Source organism: Pteropus vampyrus, unplaced genomic scaffold (assembly GCF_000151845.1).
Source record: "Pteropus vampyrus isolate Shadow unplaced genomic scaffold, Pvam_2.0 Scaffold82, whole genome shotgun sequence".
Lineage (NCBI taxonomy): Eukaryota > Metazoa > Chordata > Mammalia > Chiroptera > Pteropodidae > Pteropus > Pteropus vampyrus.
In genome coordinates this window covers 5687872-5714040 of record NW_011888863.1, presented here as the reverse complement: position 1 = coordinate 5714040, position 26169 = coordinate 5687872, and the positions used below count along the sequence as shown (strand labels likewise).

The 26169-nt window shown below is 37.5% G+C and overlaps 1 protein-coding gene and 1 pseudogene across 4 annotated transcripts; one reads left to right on the top strand and one right to left on the bottom strand.

Annotated features, from left to right (window-relative positions):
* Nucleotides 1-24: 24 nt before the first annotated feature.
* Nucleotides 25-25683, top strand: SINHCAF (SIN3-HDAC complex associated factor). Of its 4 annotated transcripts, none has more exons than XM_011363129.2 (6): nt 25-215; nt 12626-12773; nt 14285-14384; nt 15957-16083; nt 20588-20738; nt 23496-25683. In XM_011363129.2, the coding sequence occupies exons 2-6, from the start codon at nt 12646-12648 to the stop codon at nt 23653-23655; spliced, it is 666 nt and encodes a 221-aa protein (XP_011361431.1). In that variant the 5' UTR covers nt 25-215; nt 12626-12645; the 3' UTR covers nt 23656-25683. The 4 variants fall into 4 exon arrangements, with proteins under 4 accessions (XP_011361431.1, XP_011361430.1, XP_011361432.1 ...); XM_011363128.2 differs by lacking the exon at nt 25-215 and adding an exon at nt 920-1270; XM_011363130.2 differs by lacking the exon at nt 25-215 and adding an exon at nt 2129-2520.
* Nucleotides 13445-13563, bottom strand: LOC111741899 (annotated as a pseudogene).
* Nucleotides 25684-26169: the final 486 nt, after the last annotated feature.

The window sequence follows — 26169 nt, the reverse complement described above, 5'->3', positions numbered from 1 at the left end:
GATTCAGGAGAATTTTGTACTGTGAGCCGCGCGTGCGCAGAGGGAAAGCGGAATCTACACCTTCCCGGCCAGCGGTAGCAACTGCAGAACTGCAGGAGACAATCTTTCTAGACAAGGCAGTTGAGGAGGAGGGAGCGATTGGAGGGAGGGGTTGGCCTGGTGTGCACGCCACACCTTGGGAACGTTATTGCGCGTGGAACGGCTGCCTTTGGAAGGTGAGTAACTCTAACTATTACTCTGGTGCAAAAGTGTCTCACGAGGCTTTGATTTCAGAGTGGCTTTTTTTTTCTTTTTTCACCTCCCCAGTCCTTCCATACACACAGACACACACAAACAGAGAGACACACGTACGAAGTTTTGTCTTGGAGATGGCATTGCGGGGAACGCTGTTTTCGTGATCTTCAGAACTCAGATTCTTTTGTATGCACACGTTTAAGTGTGTCTTTTAATTGGGGAGGGGATTTGAAGCAAACCGAAAGTCTTTGGGTGGGGGAAGCGAGTGGAGCCTGGAAATGAGTGAGGAGTCGCTGGAGTTGAGGGATCCACGTTGAAGGTGACAATGACTTTTCTCAGCCGCAGCGTTCTCGGGCGAAACGGAGCCCGGTGGCTGAAAGGCCCGAAAGGAAAACGACTCGCTGGCAATTGTGGAGGGCCCCCGGGTGGGTGCATCGCGTGGGCGCGCGCCCGGGAGTGGTCCGGCGCTGTGGCTGAACCTCGTGTTTTAGTTTATTGCAGCCCCTTGCGCATGTTTTGAGAAGGTTGGACCATATATGCCATTCGCTCGAAAACTAAGTTGCAGTCTACTTGCGAACCCACGGGAGCGAGGGGCTTTAAATCGGCCTTTGGGTCGGTGCCGGGGTTGCCGAGCGCACGCGGCGTGGCGTTGTTTGCCCAACTCCAGAGGGATGCGGATGCGACAATGAGAGCAACACGCGGCCGCTCGGAAACAGCCCCGGCTCCCAGACGCCTGTTCCCCCCCGGACCGCGCCCAAGCCGCGCTGGTGTCGGGTGTGTCTGTGGAGCTTTAAGTTTTGTTCGCAGTGTATTCACCTGTAGCGTAGCTGTGGGCGCCACGACGAGGGTTTTCTAGGGCGACCGTGTGCGGCTTAAGATGGCCAGTCGGAGCCCAGTTGACTTGGGGATGGAGGCAGCGGCGTTGTCTGCGCCGAAGGGGTGAGAGAACTCCGGAGGACACTGCTTTTTGTGCTGAACATGACAGACCACGTGCTTGGGGCTGCGACCTGGTTTTCGTCGGAGTGTCCAGCTCCAGGTCAGCAGTGAGATGCGGGCGCTGTTGGGTCTGACCGCCCGGCAGGACAATGTGATTTGCTGATGATGATGGCGTCTTGCCAGTTTAAAAAGCAGAGTGAAAGTCGCCAACTCTCCGCGGGTGTGGGGCGGGTAATCCGGGCGTTTCTCATCAAGGACAGGGCAAAACTTTGATGAAATGGGCCAGCAGCCGAGGGGAGGGCTGGGCTCCGGACTCTCGGGGTGCGGGGTCCGGAGCCCTCCCAGGGGTGATCGTCAAGTGTCTCGCCCTGGGAAACAATCCGACATCCTGATGCTGCACGTAGGCAGCACCGGGCTGGACAGAAAACAAAGAGCTGCATGTGCCCGTGCGGGCCCCACCGGCGCTCAGGGAGGCTGCGGGCGGAGGGCCGTGCGGGCCGGGCCCCCCGAAGTTCGGGCGAGTTTCGGGAGGGGCTTTTGTCCCTTGGCCCCTCGCGGGGAAACTTTGGTGGCGCTACTCGTGTGAGGTGCCACGCTGGTGCGCGAGCAGGCAGCGGGCTTCCGCGCTCCGGGCGGGCGGGCGGGCGGGCGAGGGAGGTGGCATCTCGGGGGCCCGGCGTCCGGGCCCCGGCGCCCGGTGCCGCTACGGCCGAGGGCCCAGAAGAGGGTCGCCCCGAGTTCCCCGCCCGTTCCCCGCGGCCCGGAGCCTGTGTCTGGGAGGTCTGTGGATTCGCCTTTGAAGTCGAACTGTTGCCATGTTTGAATTACGTCAGGGCAAAGCCATGAGGAGGAACAAGCCCCGGCAGCGCAGCGTGCGGGAGGCGCGGCCTGCGGGAGGCGCCGGGCTGGGCGGGCGGCCAGGCGGGCGCGGGGGCCCGTTGTTCCGGCGCAGGTGAGGGAGGAGAAACGCCGGTCACCTCCCGCTGCCCTCGCCCCGGCCAGCAGCTCTCCACGCGAACTTTCTCCCCGACCTCAGTTGTTTTATTTACCCACAGATCCACCGGGGGAGCATTTCTACTTGCCGCCTTGGTCCTTCTTTCTCGGCGGTCACCGTGTGCCCGGCGGGGAAGCTCAGTTTAGGGTGACCCGAAGGCCGGGGGAGGACCGGGGAGGCATTTTGCTGCTTTCGGGGAAACCGGCCAGTTAGGCGAGCACCTCCACTCCCCGCAGCTGAGCCATGGCCCCGCATGTTCAGGGGACCCAGCCCCGACGACAGGCGAAAAACCACCGTGGGGAAGTTTTGGGGCTCCCGTTTGTCCTACAAAGGGAAGTGAGGACTGTGATCGAATTGTGCGTGCCGTTTTCTTTGTGTGTTTACGTGTGGGAGGGGAAACCGGGAGGGAGGTACGTTTGTTTTGGTTGCGGGGCGGGGGGGTTTCTTGGAGTGGTAGGGTGGTGCAGAGTTTGATCTGGTAACTATGATACTAATAGGTTTCTTTGTTTTTATTTTCTTCCTCAAATCTTTGATTGCTAGGCTAAGAATTACTATTTAGCCAAACATGGACCCTGCGGGATACAGTTTTACCCTAGCAATCCTTTCCTCTCAGTTCCTTAGTTGTCCTAAGGAAGGTTAAGACGCCCCCCACCCCAACTTTCTTTTAATAATTAAAAATGTGAATTTGACCTTGTCAGTAAAAGTACACTGAAAGGACCTGTTTTTGAACTTGAGTTCGCCAGACTTGAAAAATCTTTTAATTTATGTTGCAAAACCTAACACGTTTATTAGTTGCTGAATCTAAATTAAAGTCTGGGAATTTGTTTCAGGTGGAGTTGGAGAAAAACCTAATTGCTTTTAAAGTATTTATACATTTGTACGTGATTTGGGGAAGGGGGACCTTTCTTTGCTCTAAAGGTATTGTTGGCTCAATGTCTGGTGATTGTTCTCTAAGTTATCTTTGGATGACCTTGAAGAAGCTTGCAAGTAGGGAGTTGGGCCTTGGAGATATGTAGGGGTTGAGGCGGAAGCTCCTCCGGGGGATGACTACTGGGTAATGGCTATTCCTGCTAGCTTCCTAGTCCCTGTGAATTGGGGTTGACCTTCTGGTTACCCTTCTTAGATTTTCTTTTCAAGCTTTTTTTCCCTTCTTCTTTTTTTTTTTTTTTTGGTATGTGGCCCCAGGCATAGCTCAAAAAATTATACTGGTTTGACACATGGATGCTTCTTTGGTATTTGGGGTTTGCTTGCAGTCTAGACATCCAAAAAGCTGCACCATGTCCAGATTTCTCCTGCATTTAGATCATGGTTAGGGGTTAGAATCTAAAAGTGGTCATTACCAGAAAATAATAATATCCTCAGATACCATGCCCACACATATCAAAAAATCTGTACAAATTGAAGTCTGTTTTGTGTTTTTCATTGTTTTGTTATTAAATAAACACATTTCTCCTAAGTTTTGGTTAGCCAAATTATAAATACCTAAAGGCAACCAGTTTTAGTAACAATACATTTCTGAAGTGAATAGAAGGAACATGTCAAGAAAATGAAAAATTTTGGATTTAATAACTTTATGGCTTCCCTTTGGGTGGTTATTTCTCTGGGTCGTGTGTTTAAAATGCATATGAAATGCTTTGCAAATACACTGAGATTCTTTGTTTTTCTTAATTAGTATTTTATAGCCAAGTTCCGGCTAGAATTTCAATATTCTGTGAAATTTCAAATATATAGAGCTTAATGGTTTTTATTTTACGTATACATGCAATGGAGATTTGGTTTATCAAGGTGAAGGAGTTAAGAGAAAGACAGACAAGGTCTCTGCTGATTTCCCTTTTTGCATTACTTTTGTGGGAGGCTGGAGATGAAAAGTTCAATAGGTAGTTTATTTTAGAACCTCAAGGCTGCTGTTGCACAGTATTCTTAATTCTATAGGTCTGAAACCTGGATGGTCATTCCCCTCCTCGCCCCCCCCCCCCCCCCCCGAGTTGTAATCGGGTCCTGGAAAAACCTGGCTCATGGGGCTCAAACTCAGGCAGATTTATATCAGAAAAGCAATTTGAGAATGATTTTCTATGTAACGTAAATTTTTCACTGAGGAAAGCTTAAGCTTATTTGAAATCTAAACCAAATTTATAAGCGGTTCTGAACACATTAATTACCATATCAGGCACATAGTAGGTTGCTTATAAAAATATGACATTTTCTTTTTTCCTTAAGAATAGGAGTATAATTGGCTGAGAAGGAAGGGAACATGTGTTGTTATTTGTTGAGGCACTAGGGTTAGTTGTTCAGAAGTCTCTGGGGTTAAAATGCCTAAATTCCAAAGCCCTGATCATCCTAAATAAGTTACTTTGTGGTCTAGTTTTCTCATCTGAAAAATAGCAATAATAGTTCATTGAGCTGTAAATGATTAAGTAATGTGCTTGGTAAATATTGGCTGTTGTTATCCTCACAACTTTAGTTGAAAGTACATATTTTACAGAAGACAAAACTCAGGGCTGGAGGAAATATTCAGTAAATATTTAATGGAAAGAATGAGTGTCTTTGGCCCCCTCCCTACGTTCAGTAACTGCCTTCAATTCAGCTCCTGGTTGCCTATCCAGTTCTGTTTCAACCATTTTACATTAAAAAGTCCTACGGAGATCTAGAAAATGTCATTTTCTTCCTGATTTGTCCACAAGAGTATCCTGGATTTCCCACACTTGTTTTTGACTCTGGATGGTTATAAATTGAAAATAGTTTGTTGTCTTTGGTTCTCCAATTTCTCCTCTAATTGAATCTGCAGCTAAGGTTTTGTGTATTATCTAAATAACCTGGAAATGCATATAGTCCAAAAGAAGAGTTTGTTTTCAAGGGAGGGAGGTTTTCTTTTTGCACCAGAAATACGCAAGTCACAGTCACATTTGCTCTTACATAGTCAAGTACAAGAGCTGCAATTGAACTAAAATAACTCATTTCTAGCTTGTATTTAGTTGTTTCCACCTATTATAAATTTGATGTGGCTTGATGTTATTTTAACCTGGTTGATGTTAATGTATACTGAGTTTAAATAAATAACTCTCATTTCAAGATTAATTTCTCCCCACACTAGTCTCCTAATCTTTCCTTCCTCACCATGTGCTGCTTGAAGTAAGAAATATTTTTTCTACCAATCGTTATGAAAGCATTGAATTGTTTACTAGTAATCATCTCTAATGAAGCTAATTCATTCAGTTTACATTTCCCAGAAATCTTTAAGCCTCAAAAAAAATTTTTTTTCTACAAAAGTCTATACACTAAATGTTAAAGAAAAATAACTCCAGTCAAAACATCAGTTTTTTTGTTGTTGTTGTTATACACACCTTTATTCTGGACACCATTTCCTATTCCATGCCTTTAAATATATTGTTTAGATCTATTTTGGCTACCCTGCTAAGGGCAGTTAGCAAATCCTTCTATGTACGGTCAGCACCTGGTTGTAATATAAGAGTCACTGCCCTGAGATAGTTTACCATTAAGTAGAGGAGCTAATTCAGTAAACAAGTATGTGAAATCCTATGTGTTAGGTATTCTAAGAAAAATTTTGTAAAAAATAATTCTTCAAGAATATCCCAGGTTAAAGAAATGGAGGAAAACCATCTCAGACAGAAATGACAGCCTTAAGTAGAGATGTGTGGCTAATTATTAAAGTTGGTTTGACACTCCTGGAATATCAGAATTCCAAGTTGGGAGCAGCTGGTAGGCAGAACCAGATCCTGAAAAGCTTTGAATTTCTTGCCAAGGAGTTTAGATATTATCCTGAAGCCAGTGTTGCTACCTTGGAAGAGATGATTAATATTTGAACTTGAGGAAGATACCACCTGTTCGAAGAATCCAGGGAAGTCAGTTATGAGGCCTGCACGGGACTTTAAGCACCATCATGACAGGTGAACTGGCAGCAATGGAAGGGATGTGAACCAGAAAAGTGAAGGAAGAAGCAGAATCTCTAAGGACTTCACAGTGGACAGGGTGGGAGCCATGCAGAGGATGAGAAGGGAGAGCCCAGTTGACTTCTAAATTTTTTGTTTGACTGTATGTATGGCTGATAACCAAGATAGATGAACACAGGAAGAGCATGCTTGGAAGACAAGGTTATGTAATCAATTCAGGGCATTTAAAGGTTAGGACTGCCAGTCCTTGTGTTGGTGTTTTACAGTTATTCAGAACAGTTGGGGTTTATCCTTATTTTATAAATGAGGAAATAGAAAGGTCAGAGAGCTTATGGAACTTTCTGAGATTTGGCTTAAACCAGATGTATGCTACCTTACCCCCTTTCTTAACATTTTTGTCAATCAAATAATGGGAGAACAGCTTTACAGGAAGGAGTATGGTCTAGTTTCATGAGCATAAGTCTCCCTGAAAAAGCTGTTTCTCTTTTCTCACAGACTTTAGCTTAAAACCTTCAGAAATCAGGATTCTGCCTTCAGTTTGACATGTCTTGGGACAGACAGAGTTTATTTATATTTCTATAATGTGTAAGTCTCATACATTAATGGAAATAAATGGTATACATAGACTGATATTTTTGTACTCTTGCTTCACAGCATCCCTGGAAAGTAGAAGTGAGATTTCACCCTAATATTACAGAGGGGCAAATAAAATTAGAAGTGACTTCCTATCAGTTGTAAAGACAAAAGCAGAAATAGACTCCAACTTGACTCATTACAGTGCCTTTTTTTAGCAGACTGACAATATTTTCTGATAATCATCTCTTAAAAACAAATAAATACCATCTCTCCAACCTTTATAACTTTCTCATCCACTGGAATTGCTTGGATTTGTGATTTTTAAAATTTTAAACCTGTGCTATTTCAGCTGAAGACTTATTTCTGAGTTTGACCCCTTTCCTGTAGGGTGAGTTCTAGGCTCTTTTGCTAAGTGTGGATTCCATAGGCTGCCACAGTTATAAATACTTTACCATATAATTTCTCAAGGACTGGGTACATGTTTTGAAGAAGCTATTGCAAGAAGTGGGGTTCATCACACCTTTCTCAGCTTTCCTCTTGGCAAGTTTAAATTTATCTCTTAAAAGTAAATAAAGCAGATTCAGAACTTTTGATGCTGGGACGTGGGCTGGTATCTAGAAGCTGGTGAGAGGGGAATGATAGTGTTTAATTGCTCCATGCCTTTCTTTAAGCGCTGATGAAACATGTCTCATTGTTGGGGAATACTGCAAACCAAGTGGCCTAGCAGCCGGAGAACACAACACACAGTCCTGTTTGACCCTTTGTGAAGAGTGTTGCTCCAGTTACACTGTCAGTGTTTAGCAGATCTTGTACTTACTTCTATGTGATTAAAGATAGCATACCGTTGACTAAAATGGTGTCGAGGGTGGCATTACCAATTAAAGCAACTCAGGGTTGCTCACAGCTTTTCATCATGGGTGTTTTTTTTTTTCATGTTTGTTACTCTTCCTTTCCTATCGTCCTGTCATTTGTAAAGTTCAGCTCTAAAGAAATGCATCTCCTTCACTTCAAAGTTGTCTTTGGTTGCTTGGTTCCTTTTGTCTTTGTTCACCACTGCTTCCTTCCCAATTTACAAATCTTTTTCTTGTCTCTTCTCTGCAGTTTCCTTCCCATTCTGCTCTGTCTCTTCTGATCTTAATAGTCTATTCTGTATTCTCCTGTGGAGTATATTTCCTATTGTGTCTCTCTCCATCTGTATGTCTTTAAGGAAGTTTATTTAAGCTCTCTGGTCTTTTTCAGTTTCCTCTTTTATTTAAGGTGTGTGATGGTAACTTAAGGTTTAGGAGCATGGTGCTCTCGATTTTAAAAAAATGGCAGTGTAGAAGGGGGTAAAGTGAAAGTAAGCCCTCTTCATTCTTGCACCCCTCAGAGACAACTACTAGTTACTAGTTTTTTAAAAATCTATTTAAAAATGCCAGTTTATTTGTAGTCGCATTTAAAAAAAACATGCTAGGGATTATACTGTGTAACTATTATTCAACTTGCTTATTTAACAGGACAAAATATCTTGGATAGTTCCCTCTGTGCTATGTAATAGATCTGCATTCTTTTCAAGGCTTGAAAATTTATAAGAGATCATTTTTAAGCTTAGAATTATTTGTCATAAAACTTTCTTAAAGAGCATCCCTTCAGTATTGGCCATTGTTGTGAAGATTCCTTTTCTTTCCCATTTATATTCTGTTGCACTCAGTAATTTTACCTTATGTGTGTTGAATTAAATATAAAATAAGACATGTCCCTGCTCTTTGGCCTCATCATCTCATTAGGTTAATATAAAATTGGCCCTTTTTGTATCTTTGATATTCAGTGCTTACCCCACCCTTTCCTTATTTCAACACTAAGGTTGCATTCCTCATCCTTTCATTAAATTAATCATTAGATATATGTGAATTTTATAGCATTAAAGTAGAAGACACCTCAACAAACCAATCAAAAGAAATGTTTCAAATTGTTGTATTTTAAAATTTTACTTTTTGTCTATTTTGTTCATATAATCACAGTTATTTCTTTTATGGTTTTTTGCTGACTTAGCTATTAAGTTTAATCTTTTTAATTTTGGGAGATTGAACTAAATTAGACAGAACAGTAATTTTAGTGTGGCTGATTTGTCTTTAACTGTTAAAGTATTTTAAAAATCACTGGCTATTTGGCTGACAGTAGCCAAAGAAATAATGTCAATGAAAATTCTTTTAAAAATGTGAAGTGCTTACACACTTTTTTAAAAAAAGTTTAATCGACACAGTTATTGAGTATCGACTAAGAGACTGGCACTATTCTAGGGATTATACTGTGTAACTATTCTAGATGCTGAGGTTACAAAGATGAATAAAGGCAGTTTCTAACTCAGTCTATTTTTATTTTTACAAACAAGCTTATTGAGATATAATTTACGTGCCATAAAATTTACTCTAAAATAATACAATTCAGTGGCTTTTAGTGTATTTACAGAATTTTTCAACCATCACCACTGTCTTAATTGTAGAAGACAAATAACAGTTTTTAATCATTTTGTCTTTCCTGATTTTTGGCTTTATCTCAAAGCTTAATTATCTTCTGATTTCCCCCAACACACACATAAGGGTGGTATTGTATGGGGTCCACTCTCATCTGTAACTATTCATCAATTAGGAAGCAGATGGTGTTAGCTTCCTTCTATTAAAACATAGTGCTAAGTGATGAGAATAGATGCAAAAGTCATAAATAGTTTAATAGGTGAGTATCATTTGAACAAATGAAATAGATTGTTCTGGGGGAATCATTTAATATTGCACAAATATGGTACTAGGAAAAAAGTGTTCCAATAGAATCAGTAGGTTCGTTGAAATATCAAATCCCAAGTTTAAAATCAAGCTGAGCCACACCCACCCACCACTTTCTCAAGTATATAGTTTCAGAACCATTTTGTGTTCTTAGTTTTCGTCCAAAAATCAGGTAGGTTTTTGTTTTTGGTTTTTAAAGTGTTTGGTTTTTAAAGTGGATCTGTAGATTTTGTGAAAATAGTTTCAGTTAATCTCTGGACTCCCCAAAGCTCAAAATGGTTAAACACCAACCACTGCTTAAACGGGGTTGCTGTAAACAAAGCCCACAATGAAACCCCTGTGTATTTGCTGCAGATTCCCAGGTGCCTCTCAAGTGCAGGAATAAGCTCAGAAAAGGTTTAATAGGTTTATTAAGTAATCATCCATTAAAAGGTGCATGTGCTACTTGTGTGTTGCATCAGGACAAGTGTCTGACACCTCACTGCACTGCACTACCCAGAAGAGAGCGAACCCTAGGATTTAGATCCCACTCAGATGTTTAGGTGGAAGAATTTTGTCAGGACAAACATATAGGACTTACAGAACTACAAAAGGACAAATACAGAACTATGTAAAGGATGATCAGAGGACATCAGGCTGTTTTATCTTCCCTGATGTCTTAAGAAAAATATTCCTCAAACCGAAGAATGGAATGTCTTGTGGGGACTGCTGGGTAAGTTTTGTGGAGGTCCCCAGTAACCAAAAAAATCATCGAAAGTGAACACTTGATTCCCCATAGCTGCTGATGAAAAGGAGAACCTCAGTATTTCCTCAGTATAGAATGCTGCAGCCCTAGCATTTCTTAACAGCTTTCCAGCCTGATAAACTGGCACAAACTATGGCTTCTTAGTTAAATGCAGCCTCAGTGAAGGTAGTTCATATCTTGGAGAAGATCTGAATGCCGTATGGTTTTGATGGCATGTTTATTTGTGGGGAGGAAAAGGGATTGTGAAAGTAGAGATAGGAATCTCTCTGTTGTAATAGGATTTGGTCTCTGTGTTAATGGAATGAACTGGCCTTTCTTGCTGTACTTCCTTTGTCCTTGCTGAGAAGAGAGGCTGAAGTTTCCTAGAGCTATTGATGAAGCTGGCGACTGTAAGAGGAACTGTGGACTTTTGACCTTCTGGATGGTAATGGAGGGTGTTAGGGGAGTTTGGAGAGCCCACAGGTTGTTTTGGAGACTAGAAAGTTACATTACATTTTTGCTTCAAAACAGGAATCTGCAAACTAAAGCAATGACTTATACTTTGTTAACACTTTTTAAAAAAAGATTCTATAATCCTGTGTCATTTGATATTATTTTTTCCACAGCAATACATGACCATTTTCTGTAGGAGGCCATGTTCTTTTTGTTCATCATGTGGGTTTATTGTTAGATTGGAGAAAAATATCTGCCTTATTTCACAGGCTTTGCCACACCTTTTTCTACTCTATTTAGCGTACTTTCTTCATTTTTTCCCCTCTCAAGAAAAGTAAAATTTCTAAGCATTTCCTTTAACTGAAAGATTAACTTAAGAATATTTTGTTTTAACAGTTCTTAAATTGAAGTAACTGTTAGTTTAGATTTAATTATTGAAATGCATCAGTGGCCTTCTGCCCCTCCCATCTCCTTCCTTTGCCTGCCTCCCTCACCAACAAAAATATTAACACTTTTTTAACAGTAGTCTCTATTTAAAAGGAAAGCTTCAGTGTTTAGCTAATTAATTGCTAATAAAATATTTTCTTAAAAACAAATTATAAATCTTACCTATATTTCAGAATCCCTCAATTTCTCTCTCCCCACCCCCCTCCACACACACACACAAGGCCTGGATATTTCGTTGTTTCTCTGAATCACTTTCATAAATACTTGCTCTGGTATACTAACCAGAATTGGAATGGAATAGGGTCAGGCAAGAGATCACCCAAAGACAAATACTGAAGTTTTTGGTTTATTCATATATTTTAATGTATTTCTAAAATAACTTAAAAAGGATGGTATTCTGCGGTTGTAACTCCTAAAACTTTGGGCACAAACCTAATTGGTATTAATAATTTTTTCTTATTGATGCTTTATATGGTGCTTTTGTAGTAATATTTAGTTGGACTCTGGCACACACACCCCCTTAACCTCTGAACTTGTCCATTAGGATTTAGTTTCTATATTCATTGCTGTTTCATCACCTCTTCTCGTCCAGATGTTCTGGTAAAGTTGGCCCTTGGTTTGGATATTTTAAATTACTTCTAAGGTACGTATTTACTGCCAGCTACATTTTTGAGGCATCTAGCCTTAAAACTGTTTCTTACTTCGTTCCTTGATGTTGAGATTTTTTGATCCTCGGAATCATAATTTATCTCACTCTACATTTCTTAGAATCTGCCTCCTACTATTACTGCTCTCAGGCACTGAGCTTCATAGAAGAGCTCCCGAAACCTCTGTAACAACTGAAGAGCAGACCAATAGTCAGGCAACATGAGATCATTTTTAATTTGTCTTAATTTATGAAATTATTAATCTTAAATTTTAACCCTAGATATTTGTGACTTTTACATCCTCCTTTCATAGTTTCAATTCAGGGCCAACTTGTCTGCTTAGAACTTCCCATTTATAACAAAAGAAATCCCCTCTAATTTCCCATAGGGCAAAAGTAGTGTGGGTTGTGATGCATATTGAGCTACTTATATGCTTGGTATCGAAGAGTGGTCATGGTAAACACTCAAAACTTCCCCAGAGGGGAACCACATTGATGCAAAGGTGCAAAATAAAGGGTGGTGCCTTAGCTTAAATTTTAGGGTATATCCTACATTGTGTAGGATTCCATCATTTTATGGGATTGTGGGCAGATTTTGTTATATTTTCTACTTAAATACTTGATTATTTTTTTGTTGTTGTTTTGTGCGTTGTTTGTTTTTTAAATGCCTCTCTCCCCCCCATTTTTAGAATGAGTGTTTGCCAGCAGAGTGGAAGAAGATAGTAGAGGCCTTGTTAAATAACTGAGATATTCTGTGTGTTTTATAAGGTTGCCATGATAGTGTAAAGAATGGAGGAAGATCCAGAAGGTCTTCTCCCAGAGCCCTCATAGCTGTCTTGACCATGTAATGCCAAGTTGCTGGAGATGGGGTGGAGCATGAAGCTCTCTTATAATGGTTTCTTGTTAATAAGCATCAACAAAGCTGTGTCAATTCCCTTGGCTTTACAGACTATTGCCCAGAAGAAAAGATGTTTGGTTTTCACAAGCCAAAGATGTACCGGAGTATAGAGGGCTGCTGTATTTGCAGAGCTAAGTCCTCCAGTTCTCGATTCACTGACAGTAAACGCTATGAAAAGGACTTCCAGAGCTGTTTTGGGTAAGATCACCTGATGTTTGTACCATTCTTAGAGTGAGAAAGATCACAGCATATGAAAATATTTCCAAACAGGGAGATTGGAGCAATGTACTGATATTGAAAATCACTTGTATTCTAATCTAGGGTATTAAAACCAGTCAAACATACTGACAGCCTACCTTTTTTCAGAATATGAGGAAATACCAAATTAATTGTGAAACTCCTTATAATTATAACCAAACAAACCTTTTTGTTGTTGACTTCAGTATGTATAAAGAGATTTTTTAAAAATTACCCTTTTCTCTTATAGTTATCCTCCAATAGTTTTCTGTCCTTTCTATTGTTATTCTAAATTGTAGAAATATATTTTAACCCAACCTGGTGAAGTTACTAACAAGACTTAATGTTCAGCTCTGAAACCTGTCAGGGTATGTAAGCATTCATTTTATAATTTTGTTCTTCATTTTTCTTTTGACAATAAACCTCTGCTTAGTAAAATGGAAATTAACTTATCAACAGATCTTTGGATAAGATACTTAATGTTGAACCATTTCCCATGTTAGAAATTAATTTCACCACTTTTTTTCTTTTTCTTTGTTCTTTTTTCTTTTTTTTAGGCGAGGCAACCCTCGGTCGACCTCACAGATTACAAGGACCTTGTCAGCTTACAATCCCTTATTTTTTATTTTTTACGCCTACAGCACCGGGTCTTCCTAGTTGGTCTCCCATCCAAGTACTAACCAGGCCTGACTCTGCTTAGCTTCTGAGATTAGATGGGATAGGGCTTATTCAGGGTGGCATGGCCATAGACCCACTTTTTTTCTTATCAAAACATTTGTTGATTATTTATTGTTAATACTGGACTTTGTAGTTATTTTGAAGGTTGTCAGAAAGAGTCTCCACTGACCTTGCCTTTTTAAATTACATTTTTTATTAATGTCTTCATTTCCAGTTGTGTACATAATATCAGTGTTTTCCTGTACATATTTATAATATAGGAAAAATGTAGTAATTGAAAGTTCTTCGGAGAGATAATTTAAAAACAGCTTGGTGACTAGTCCTATAGACTTTTTTCCCTCTTACACAAATATAATCATTTTTAAAAAATTGCAACGTCTCTCTGGTTTTGTTTGTTGTGAAACTAGAATATCATGGCATGTTATTTTAAAGGGTGGCGTTTTGTTGCTTATGAAGTGTCAATACATTTTAAGAAATATTAGTTGGACAGTATTGTTTAAAACTATGACAACTAGAATCTCCTAGGTTTTAAATTTTACTATTGTTTAGTTTTAAAAACATTATTTTTAAATGACCAAATTGTGATACATGGAATTGGTTCATTGGATCTATAAGTTAATTATATTCTTTCTGAACTATAGAAACATTGGAACCAGATCATCTAAGATGATTAGAATTAGCATATGTAAACTATAAATGTATATAATTTTTTCTAAAAGAAATGTACTTGCCTGAATTCCTTAATGTAAAGGAGACCAATAAAGGTTTGATTGTTTTCATTGTTTTCTTATCAGGTTGCATGAGACTCGTTCGGGAGACATCTGTAATGCCTGTGTCCTGCTTGTGAAAAGATGGAAGAAATTGCCAGCAGGGTCAAAAAAAAACTGGAATCATGTTAGTTCATCTTTCATCTTTCTTAATTGCACCTCTTTATATTTAAAGTAGTGTTAGTTTCCCCACTAATTTAGCAAGTAATATGTCCCAAAGATGGAAAACTATGAAAAGAATTTAAAAAACCAATAGTTGCTGCTCCGATATAATCACTTAACATTTTGTCATATTTGGAAGCAAAATAGCTTAATGTGGCATTTCCCTGAGGCTGTATCCAATATCTTCATTTCAGAGATTCACAATATACATTTCATATATTTTTAGGTTTAACCCAGAAATTTCTAGAATTAGACATGGATTCTTTTTTCAGCTCTTGACAATTATCCTAACTCATATTGAGACTAATGAGCACATACGTTTTTGAATCAGAACTGGATTTGAATCCTGCCTTTATCACCTACTAGTTGTGAACTTTGGGCAAGTTACATTTTTATATAACGTGCAAAGATAATAGCTGTCTCATAGAGCCGTTGTTAGAACTGAATGAGATATAAAGTATAACACAGTAATCACTCAATTAGATGGGAGCTATTGTTATTCTTCGTATTTAAATTTAGTTGAGATCAAACTGGTATGTAAATGTGTTCTGTTTGCCATTTCACTTTATGTCACTAGAATTCTTCATAAACTATTTGCGATGACCAGAACAACACTGTTAAGTCTTATTTAATTCTTCTATATGCCAGCTTTCAGATTTTTGACATTTATACGGAATATTTGTTTTTAAGCAGATAGGCATTTATTCTTTACCTTTATTCCTATACTAGCCTTACAGTGTCCTTTGGTGACCAACATTATTATGATAGGTTTGTATGGGTCTGTTAGCTTATAAAAAAGTGAGTTTTCCTTTAATAGCTTATCTGGAGAAGATCTAAATTATGGTTTCAAAGGTGAAGGCAAACTTTCTACATAGAGGTAGAAATCTGCAAAGTAGTAAATGTGAATGACTGCATGAGAAATGAGACCATATGGGGCTAGACCAACGTCCATGCTAGACTCGGAAAATATGCCATTGCCATCATGGAACTGACCTCTGGGATTAAGGATATGTAGTGAAGAGAGCTAAAAGCATAGGTCTGAACACCCTCTCCTTACTCACCCTTGTCCATTTACTAGCTTGCAAAAAAGACAAAATATATAATTTCTCTCGTTTTCCTTTACCCTAAAATTAGAGCAACAAAAATAGCCCCCTTACTGCTTTGTGGTGAAGGTAAAAGCAAAAGTATATGAAAGCTTTTTGTAAACTGTAAAACATCCTGCCGAAGTGTAGGTAGTTAGTTTTGATTTTTCGTAACCTATGTATGTCATTCTCACCATATATGAATCTGTTTAAATTTTTTTGTCCCGCGTGCTGCTGCTATTACCTACTTCAAAGAAAAAAAAAACCCACTAGATAAACTATTTATTCTTTAACTCCATGTGATGATTAAAATGAAAGTGCGTGTGGGCTCCCAAACATTCTAATAGAAAACTAGTTCTCAAATTTGGCTCCTTCAAATAGGCATTTGTCTGAACCAAAGGAATACAGAGGTGTCATTTTTTAAATGGTATTAAATATTCAGTATTTTCTTCCAGGTGGTAGATGCAAGGGCAGGACCCAGTCTAAAGACTACATTGAAACCAAAGAAAGTGAAAACTATATCTGGAAATAGGATAAAAAGTAACCAGATCAGCAAACTGCAGAAGGAATTTAAACGTCACAGTAAGTTCGATATTGAAACATGAGTATTTAAGAATAGTTGTTTTGTTTTTATTTTTGCCTGGGGGTGGCATATTGCTATTTATGGACCTTTTTTTTTTTTTAATTATTATTTTTGCTTTTTTAAAAAAAGAATGTTGGAAGGGAATGCTGACTTGGTAAATACATAATTTTTATGAAATCTTCAAACACTATGTATGATTTTGGTGTCATAAAAGTACTTTCACTAGCTATCCACTTTTTCACATTGTGTGAGATCACTCTGACCTCTTTACTGATATCTTAATTTTTTGGAAGATAAAATTTTCAGGCTTGTTTACTTCGTATTTTATGCATTAGGATATTGAAGCAGAAAGGTTCATAAATAATTGGTGGACAATCTGAGACCAAAGCCCAGGAAAACTAACTTTGGTAATCATAACACATATCGCAGTAAAGCTAGCCTCAGGACTTTGAGGGTTAGGGGGAAGTGTGTGTTGTGTGGGGTGATGGAATGTCAAAGGAATGACAAATTAATATCCGGTTCATAAACTCTTATAGCAAGTCATTGAGGGGAGGGCACTTGTAGTGGAATTTCTGTATTTGGGAATTTAGATTTCAGATTTTAAAAAGGAAATGCAGTTCATATACTGTTATTATGTAATATTTGTATCATGGAGGGTGGTTGTTCTGAGGCAGTACTATTGAATCAAACACATTAGTATTTCTGCAATGAAAATGTATTCACATAGGTGGAATAAATATTTACATAGTGTTTGCATAGGCAAAATAAATATAGTCAGGTTTGGCTTCCTAATTATAGGTCAGGTCAAGCCAGATATTTGTGACCACATGGATTAGGAATAAACTTTCTGTTTTCAGAGCTTTTTCACAATCGTAGACCTGTATTGGACCTGTATTGGAGTTTTCAAGATTATAAAAAAAAATCTAAGTTCCTGTTAGACAAATTATCAATCAATGCTTGTTTTAGAATAATGGAAAAAGACAGTTAAATTTACTGATCAGGTAGAGTGAGGAAGGAAGGATAACTATCATCTCTTGAACACTTTGTCATATCTACCAAGCACTTTACGTGATAATTATCTCAATGATTTCTCTTTTGGAGATTAGCATTGGAAACACAGAGCAGTGATTTAACCATGACCCTAGTCTCTTAGTTAGTGGTAGAGATGAATTTGACCTTGTGTTTGTCTGACTTCAAAGCCCTGTGCTTTTTCTATGATACCATCCTGCTCTCTGGTACAGTATAACCAATATCCCAGGACTCCACAGAGTCTTTCTAGATCTGCTACTTGGTGCTCTCAAATAAGTAGATGTTACCAGTCCATAGTTATTCTGATAATATATTTAAATAGTTGAAATATTTTAAGATATTTTAGTAAAATATTTAGGTAACAACAAATAACATGTATGTTTTAATTATACATGTCCTTTTCTTAATCCGCTATCTCCAACGGGGAGAAAAAGACTAACTTTAACTCTTCTCTCCATTCTCACTGGATGCTTTAATGAACATTTGGGAAATAGTAAATTTCTTATATACCACTAGAATAATATATATATATTCTTAGCTCTTCTTTTTAATTATAGGAAAAGTGATACCTGATTGACTTGCCTTTCCTACAAGAATATATCCAGTATAATTTTAGATTTTTGTGATAAAGCTATGTTGTGGAGGGGGGCCGAAGACTGAGCCGTGTGAGTTTTGGTGGCTCAGACTGAAACAGTTTTCTCAGGTGATTGTGAATCAGTAGCACCTGTGTGCAACATACCAAACAGTTTTGAGATATTTGAATTTTAATGCATCGCCCTCTAAATTGTTTCCTTGCCTCTGGCTATTTATTTGCTTCTGGGCATCCTGCACATACCTGATCTGTATTCCTCTTATACGTTCTTTCCAAAAGCATTGGACCTAGAGTTTGAAGATCTCGATTTGAATTACAGTTCTTGACACTTAAAAATATGTAACCCTGGTGTCACTTAACGTTTATTCAACCACAATTTCCTAATCAGAGAAATGGGGATAATCAAGTAAAAAGAGACTTTTGTAAAACAAAACAAAATGAAACAATTTCCTATATAAATGTTAGCTATTCTTTTTGTCATCTTTCTTCCTAAAATCTGCCAATGATTTCTGGTTGCTGTAGAATAAAGTTTGAAAATCCTTAGCCAGTCTTTGGAGGTCCTATTTTAGGCAAAGAATATCTGGGCTGAGTCGGTTCCCTTGTGCATAGTGTGTTCTGCTTCCACGATTTTTCTCATCATACCCACCTACTCCATGCCATCTAATTACTCCTTTGTGCCTTTCCAAATCTTACCAAATTTTTAGATTTTAAAAATTGCAGTTCTTTGAAGAATTTTCAGACCTACATTCTAGAAGAGAGTTTTTCTTACTGTGCTTGTGTATGGTTAAGTTGTATCCTAGTGTCCCAGTTATTAGATTAAACCATATGAAATTGTCATTTTTATAGGTAGAAAAAATCAAATAACTGCAATATTAAGCACTTTCTAAGACTGCTGCTGCTGTTAATTATTTGGGAACATCCCAGTAGACTTATTTCTTTAAGCCTGCTGCCATTCTTGAGGATTTTACTTGTGGGTTGTTTTTTTTTTAATGAATTTAAGCTGTTCGTATATTAGAAGCGAATGAACATATTAAAAACACTACTGGTGCTTTATTTTAGATACCTAATTTCATGCTATTTAAACTTTTGTTAATACAAAAGACTTGTGAGCTCTGTTCAAAAACATTCTCTGGTCTGTTTCTTTCCATGCGGGTATGACACAGGGTTTGGTGTCTAGTAGATATTTAATAAATATTTGATTGGTTCTCTTAATCGGAAAGTTGCTCTACCCACCTGTCATAGAAGGCAGGATATAGTCTTTAGCTAAAGGTAAGATGTGTGGCAGGCTCAACCTCTATTTGTGACATTGATCTTGCTGTGGAATAGTAGTATAATCCCTTATAGCAAAATGACTATCAACCAAAAGATTTACTTTCTGGCTTGTGAATTTATATGAAGTATTCTGAGGGCAAAAATACTAAATTGTGTTTAACTTATATGAATTACCTTTATTCCTTTGTAAATCAGAATCTGTTGTAAAGCGTCATTTTTCTTTGTCTTTAGTTTATAGAAGGTTAAGTATGATATCTTGACTTTGATTTCTTTGAGTTTATCCTGTTGGGGGTTTGCTCAGCTTCTTGAATCTATAGATTTATGTCTGTTGCCAAATTTGGCAAGTTTTCAGCCATTATATTTCTTAGAGCACTTTTTCACTTCCATCCTCTTTCTCCTCTCCAGGACTGCAGAGACACAAATGTAGGTTTTTTGTTTTAGTTTTACAGGTCTCTAAAGCTCATTTCATTTGATTTCTCTGTGTTGTTTGTTCTCAGTTCACTGATTGTTTCCTGTCCTTTCTATTCTGCTGTTGAGCTCATCCGCTGAGCTTTTTATTACATTTATTGTATTTTTTTCAGTTCAAATTTCAGTTCCACTTTGTTCTTCTTTTTTAAGTTGAGACCTCATATTCAGGAGGCTCTGTTTTCATTTGTTTCATTTGTTGAAGCATTTTTGTCATGGCTACTTTAAAATCTTTGTCAGATAATTCTAACATCTCTATCTTCTTGATGTTAACATCTACTTGCCTTTTCATTCAGTTCGAGATCTTCCAGGTACTGGATATGATGTGATCTTTTACTGAATCCTGGACATTTTAAAACTATGTTTTGAGACTCTGGATCCTGTTTAAAACCTTATTTCAACTGACTTTTTTTTTTTGACACTTCTCCAGCAGGGGATCAGGGAAGGGGCACCACCTTGTTACTGCCTGGTGGTTTTAAAAATCAAGTTCTCCACTCAGCCTTCATTGACACCTGAGGTGGGAGGAGCTCCTCATTGTTGCGGGAGGTGTGAGGGTGGGAGTTAAAGCTCCCATGTGGTGGGGTGCCCTTGTTTCTGGTGGGCCATAGTGAAAGTCTTAACTCCTCAATAGGCTTCCTTTGACTCCATCTTGGTGGAGATGTTGGGGGGCTTCATAACAATCTCATGAGATTGGAAATCTAGGCTCCCCACTTGGCGTTTGCTAGGGTGGGTGCTGCATCTATCGGCATTTCTGGGTTGGCTATTTATGAGGCAAAAACAAAAAAAACAAAAAAAAACATAAAAATTAAGGACCTCACCACCATGTCCTTCTTGGGTCTCAAGCTTTCTAGCTTTTGCCGACTTCCAGAGTCTTTAGGCTTGTTTATATGTAATGTTCAGAGCTTTTCATGTGCTTGTTAACACAGGAGGAATAGAGAAGAGTATGTCTCTTACTTTCCTGGACGCTTAAGTCCTCATTTTCTTTTAGAAACATGTTAGTACATATGTCTTCAAGTATCAGTAAGTGGTAAATAGAAAATAAATTATTTTTTCTTCTTTTTACTTAGTAATCCACAGTGTTTTATGCTTAGACTTAGTTGCAATTGCATATAATGAAATTATAAATGTTTTTCTCTTTATTGCAGATTCTGATGCTCATAGTACCACCTCAAGTGCCTCCCCAGCTCAATCTCCTTGTTATAGTAACCAGTCAGATGATGGCTCAGATACAGAGATGGCTTCTGGCTCTAACAGAACGCCAGTTTTTTCCTTTTTAGATCTCACATACTGGAAAAGGTAAAAGCAATAGAAAGATATTCTCTAACCAGCAAACCTTCTTAATTACAGGCAACTGTTTTCTACTTCCTTAGCAATTAAATGGCATTTGGCAAACAGCTGTTAGGACACATGGTTAGAAATGGATTAAGCAAAAATTGATCTGAGGGTTGAGATTTTGTGTGTTTTTCCTATTAAAAATGATCTAAAATAAAAATCATATTAGGGAACCTGAATTTCCTATAGTGGAGTAGACTTAGGTACTCATTCTGACCAGCTGTCCCACTGAGAAAAGCAAAAGGGCTAGAAATACATATTTTTAAGTTCTTAAAAATGGCATTGATAAATGGACAAGTTAAGGTATAAACTGAGGTCAGTACTAAGTGACTGGGGGATCCCAAGTCAAAAAAAGATATACTAGGAAAGAGAAAAATTATTCAAAGAGAAAGTGGTTAACGATTTTCTAGTTCAGAGACTCAGGAAGACTAACAAATTAAAAGCAAGATGATAAGCAATTATCTTATGGTCAAAGAAAATTCACCTACAGACACATTATAGTGAAAGTACAGAACATGAAAGACAAAATAGATCTTTAAGCAGTGAGAAGATACATTATTTTCAAAGCTGAGTTCTTAGCATGAAAGAAGGAAGCCAGAAAACAACAGATTAATATTTTCAGTGGTCCAGGAGATAATAACTCCGAACCTAGAATTATATATATTTAGCAGAAATATCTTTTATGAATGAGAGCATAAGGCTTATTGACTGGAAAAAAAATTGAGAGTTGGCTGCCCAGTTGTTCCTCAATAACGAAAATTCTGTAAGCAGGATAAAAGACCCCAGATCGAAATTCCGATGAGATGGTTAAATAAAGTAGCAAACATTTAGGTAAATTAAACACTGATTGCTTAAAATGACAATAGTTATGGAACTAAAAAGAATTAATGACAATAATAACATATGTCAAGGTAGTAGAAGTTAGTGTTGTAATATCTTTTGCATTGTTTTGATAAATATATTGAATAACTATAACTCGATTAACTATGTAAACACTAAAAGAATCAATAAAAATAAGGGTATAAAACCTCCAGAGAAGAAGGGAAGGGCAGAAAATTTAAAAATATACCTAGCAAAACAAAATAATAGAAAACTTTTGTATATTTGTAAATTAAGAAACCATGGATACAAGAAGAGAGTATAATATAAATTAGAAAAACTTTATAACTCAAAATTAAAAATATTGCACGTCAAAACTTGCTATGAAGTTAATGAGGTAGAGGAAAAGTTACCACCTTTAATAATTCTTATGAAAAAAAGACTAAAACTAATGAAGTGATATGTATCCAATTTAAAGATTAATGAAGCCCAAAATAAGGAAAAATAAAAGCAAGGAAATTCTAAAGATAGAAATAGAAATAAATGGAGTAGAAAACTAATAATGCAGTGGATAGGATCAGTAAAGCTAAGGATTGGGTTTTGAAAAAGACCAGACCAAAAAAATTACTAGAGACAAAGCAGATCAAGAAAGAGATGGTAAGCATTTTAGGTTAAGAAAAGAGATTTAGCTATAGCTAAAGCAGAAATTTAAAAGACAGTAGGATATTACAAACACTGTATGCCAATAAATATTAACATTCATGTGAGATGGATACATGAATAGAAAAAGACAGTTTACAAAAACTATCTTTAAGAAAAAATAGAAAACCTGAATAGTCTCATAATAAAGAAATTAACTCAGTGGTCAAAAGTCTTCCCTCAAAAAGTAAAAAGTCTCAGACCCAGATAGGCAAGTTCTATCAAACACTTCAGGAACAAGTGACTCTAATTTTGCTCTGGCTTTTCCAGATTATGGATAAAAAAGGGCATAGGCCCCAAGCATTCTATGAGGCTAACATAACTTTGATAACAAAACAGTATATCATGACCAGATTAGATTATTCTAGGGATGTAAGATTGGTTTAAACATTAGAAAATTAACTAATAATTTGCCACATGGACCTTTTTTAGAGGACGGGAAAAATGCCCATCATCTTAGAGGTACATTGAAGATGTTTGATAAATTTGAACATTCCTTGAAGATTTAAAAGAAAACCTTTAGCAAAACAGGAACAGAGGGGAACCACATCGATAAATAATTGCCATTTTTGAGTAAAGTCGAACCGTGAAGTATAAAGAAAAAAGGGAGTGCTAAGCCTAAAATCAAGTAGAGAAGGAGCTGGGGTCGGATTTGAGAAATGCCTACTAGGGGCCACTTCATAGGAAGTGATCCTTTTTTCTCCTTAGAGTATATGATTTGTAGATGTTTTGTTGGTTGTCAGTTTTTAGTGCCTTTTTATGTTTTGTTGGTTGTCAGTTTTTAATATATATATATATATATATATATATATATATTATCTACTCAATATTTAATTAAAGTAAAACCACCACCTGTATTAGCCTGTTTATGGTGGTGGTTTTTCTTTAAGCGTTGGTGGTTTTTGGAGGAAACATTTTACAACTTTTAGTCTGCTGACTGCTGTCTCTCAGAATGCCTTCTGTCCCCTTAATGTATGATAAAATGCCAGTGTGGGATTTAAGGGACCTGGGTAACTTCCATTACCTAGCCATTTGGGGTTACTCTAGAAGCCCTTTTTGTTTGGAATGTGATGAGATTGTAGAAGTAGACCCTTTTGATCATATTGTACTTGCTATAATGATGACTAGATTTCTTTTTCTTTTTTGTATTCTTATTTTTCTGCCTTATTAATATATTTTGTCTCTCTCCATTTTTTATTTTAGACAGAAAATATGTTGTGGAATTATCTATAAAGGCCGTTTTGGGGAAGTGCTCATTGATACCCATCTATTCAAGCCTTGCTGCAGCAACAAGAAAGCAGTTGCCGAGAAGCCGGAGGAGCAGGGGCCAGAGCCTCTGCCCATCTCCACTCAGGAGTGGTGACTGAGGTTTATGTAGAAGGGGCACAAAAAACGATTTAAATCTTAGGATAAAAAAAAGGCAACGAAACGACCTTCCTTTTTTTAAAGAGGATACCTGCTATTCTGCCAAAAGACAATTTCTAGAATAGTTTGAATGGGTTATTTTTCCTCCAGTTCCACAAGTTTCACAAACTCTGAAGCCAGTATCTAGCATACTAAAAGAAAAAAAAGACGTGTACATAATATTTAAGATGCTCAGTATTTCATAGGAAAGCTGAATGCTGCTGTAAAGTGCTCTTTAAGTCTTTTTTTTTTTTTTTAATCCCCTTTTAATGAATGAAATTAGGGGAATTTCAGGGGACAGAGATGGGATTTGTTGTATGATAAATGTATGTAGTTTTAGTCTTTCTATATTGAGAAGCAGTGGTTGGGGCATTTTTAAAGCTGGCTGGCTACACTTCTTTTCCTTCTTGATAATAAATTTGTCATAACTCAGTAACATAGACTTGCCCCTAGAGGTAGTTGTTAATAATTTTGAAATATTAAGGTCTTGCCAAGGTTCTGATGATTCAAACCTGTACTACTGAATATTAAGCAGGACAGACTAAACTCTCTGGTGCAAATACCTTGAAGGAGTAATTTCTAAATATACAAAGAGATAACTGGACTGTTGTATATGTTGTATCCTGTGTCACCTCCCTCATATTGATATTTGATAAAGATTTTTAATTTATATGAAACTTCTAAAGCAGAATCAAAGCTCCTCTGGAGGGAAATGTCAAGTCTTTAGGATAAGCAATCTTATATGAATAGTACCAAAGCGTTGCCACATGGTAGAGAACACACTCTTAAAAACCTTAAATTATCTGAAAAATAAAATGTGCAAGCCTTTAGGATGGCGCGTGCACGCACGCACGCATACACACACACACACACACACATACACACACACAAAACAAAAAAATAAAACAAAGGTTAATGCTTCTTGGGACACATTTCTTAGAGGGTTTGCCGAGTGTGTAAATAATTGACGTACATAATTGACTTTTGTTTGTGTTACATGACTGACTGGTGACTTCATTGAAAATCTGCACAATTCAGTTTTAGCTCTGGATTACTTCAGTTGACCTTTGTGAAGGTTTTATCTGTGTAGAGTGGTTGTTTGACTTGTTTTAACCTATTAGGGTTTTGGGTTTATTTTTTTTCACTCTATATTAAAGAAACATTCTATGAAAAGAGGTGTGTGTTAATGCTGAGTGGGTTGGTTTTGGTTTGGCTTCTTTCATTCAGGCTTTCTGAACATTGAGATATACTAGATGATAAGTCCTGAACACAGAGCCCTTCAATTCTAAAGTCTATTAAAAGCCTCTTACTTGAATCCAAACCAAAGTACTCTCATTGCCTCTTTTCTAAAAGTTCAGGAGAAATATATTACCAGTTCAGACTTTTCATAACGAGGGAGGATCATTTGCCTACCTTATAATAAAATGACTCAGTGCTTATTTTTAAAGCAAGATTTTAAAAAATCGGTAGTATAAATAACAATAAGGAGTGAGCCACTTTTTATGGGCATCCTGTAGTTTTATAGTTTTTAATCTAAACTTAAAATTTTATATTCCTTTTGGAAAAAGACTACAAGCTACCATATGCACAGACTACACAGTGAGTGGGGTCGGCTCTCCCACAGCCTTTGGGGTGTATTACAAGAGTCCCAGCCATTATCATCTTCCTCCTGAGTTATTTTGAAATGGTTTTTTGGTTTTTTTTTTTTTTTTTTTGTACATTTTGGCTGCAGTATTGGTGGTAGAATATACTATAATATGGATCATCTCTACTTCTGTATTTATTTATTTATTACTAGTCCTCAACCACAGTCTTCTTTTTCCCCTTCCACCTCTTTGCCTGTAGGATGTACTGTATGTAGTCATGCACTTTGTATTAATATTTTAGAAATCTACAAATCTGTTTTGTACTTTTTATACTGTTGGATACTTATAATCAAAACTTTTACTAGGTTATTGAATAAATTTAGTCTTATTAGAAAATAAAAGAAGCTGTTTTGTGGCTTTGTTTGAAAGATGTTCTTAGGTAAGAATAAGTCACGTTTTGGGCCTTCACAGGTATTCAGTTTAAGCTGTTAGTATTACTACAAGTTTGAAAGAAAAAAGTGCTCTTTATGAGAAATAAAGACTGTAAAATAAAAGACGTTTTAACTGACATACAAAATAATTAACCTAGTATATAAGATAACAATGAAGGACAAAATATCTCTTTATTTTTAAGTATAGTCGGTGTACAATATTATATTAGTTTCAGATGTACAATATAGCAATCTCCACACTAATTCTAGTAATCATCTGTCACAGTGCAAACTTATCACTATATTATTGACTATATTTCCTTTCACCCTTTCACCCATATTCCCTCCCCACCTGTTCCCACCATGAGCATCCCTTTGGTGTCTTTTTGTTTGGTTTGGTTGGTTCATTTTTGTAGATTCTGTATGTAAGTGAAACCATACTGTATTTATCTTTCT

What these genes read in the sequence shown, in the direction of transcription:
- SINHCAF (XM_011363128.2), top strand. Translation starts at nt 1,213, where the DNA reads ATGACAGACCACGTGCTTGGGGCTGCGACCTGGTTTTCGTCGGAGTGT. An exon ending in GACTTCCAGAGCTGTTTTGG is followed by an intron (nt 12,774 to 14,284) that starts GTAAGATCACCT and finishes TTTTCTTATCAG; the next exon opens with GTTGCATGAGACTCGTTCGG. An exon ending in GATCTCACATACTGGAAAAG is followed by an intron (nt 20,739 to 23,495) that starts GTAAAAGCAATA and finishes TTTTTATTTTAG; the next exon opens with ACAGAAAATATGTTGTGGAA.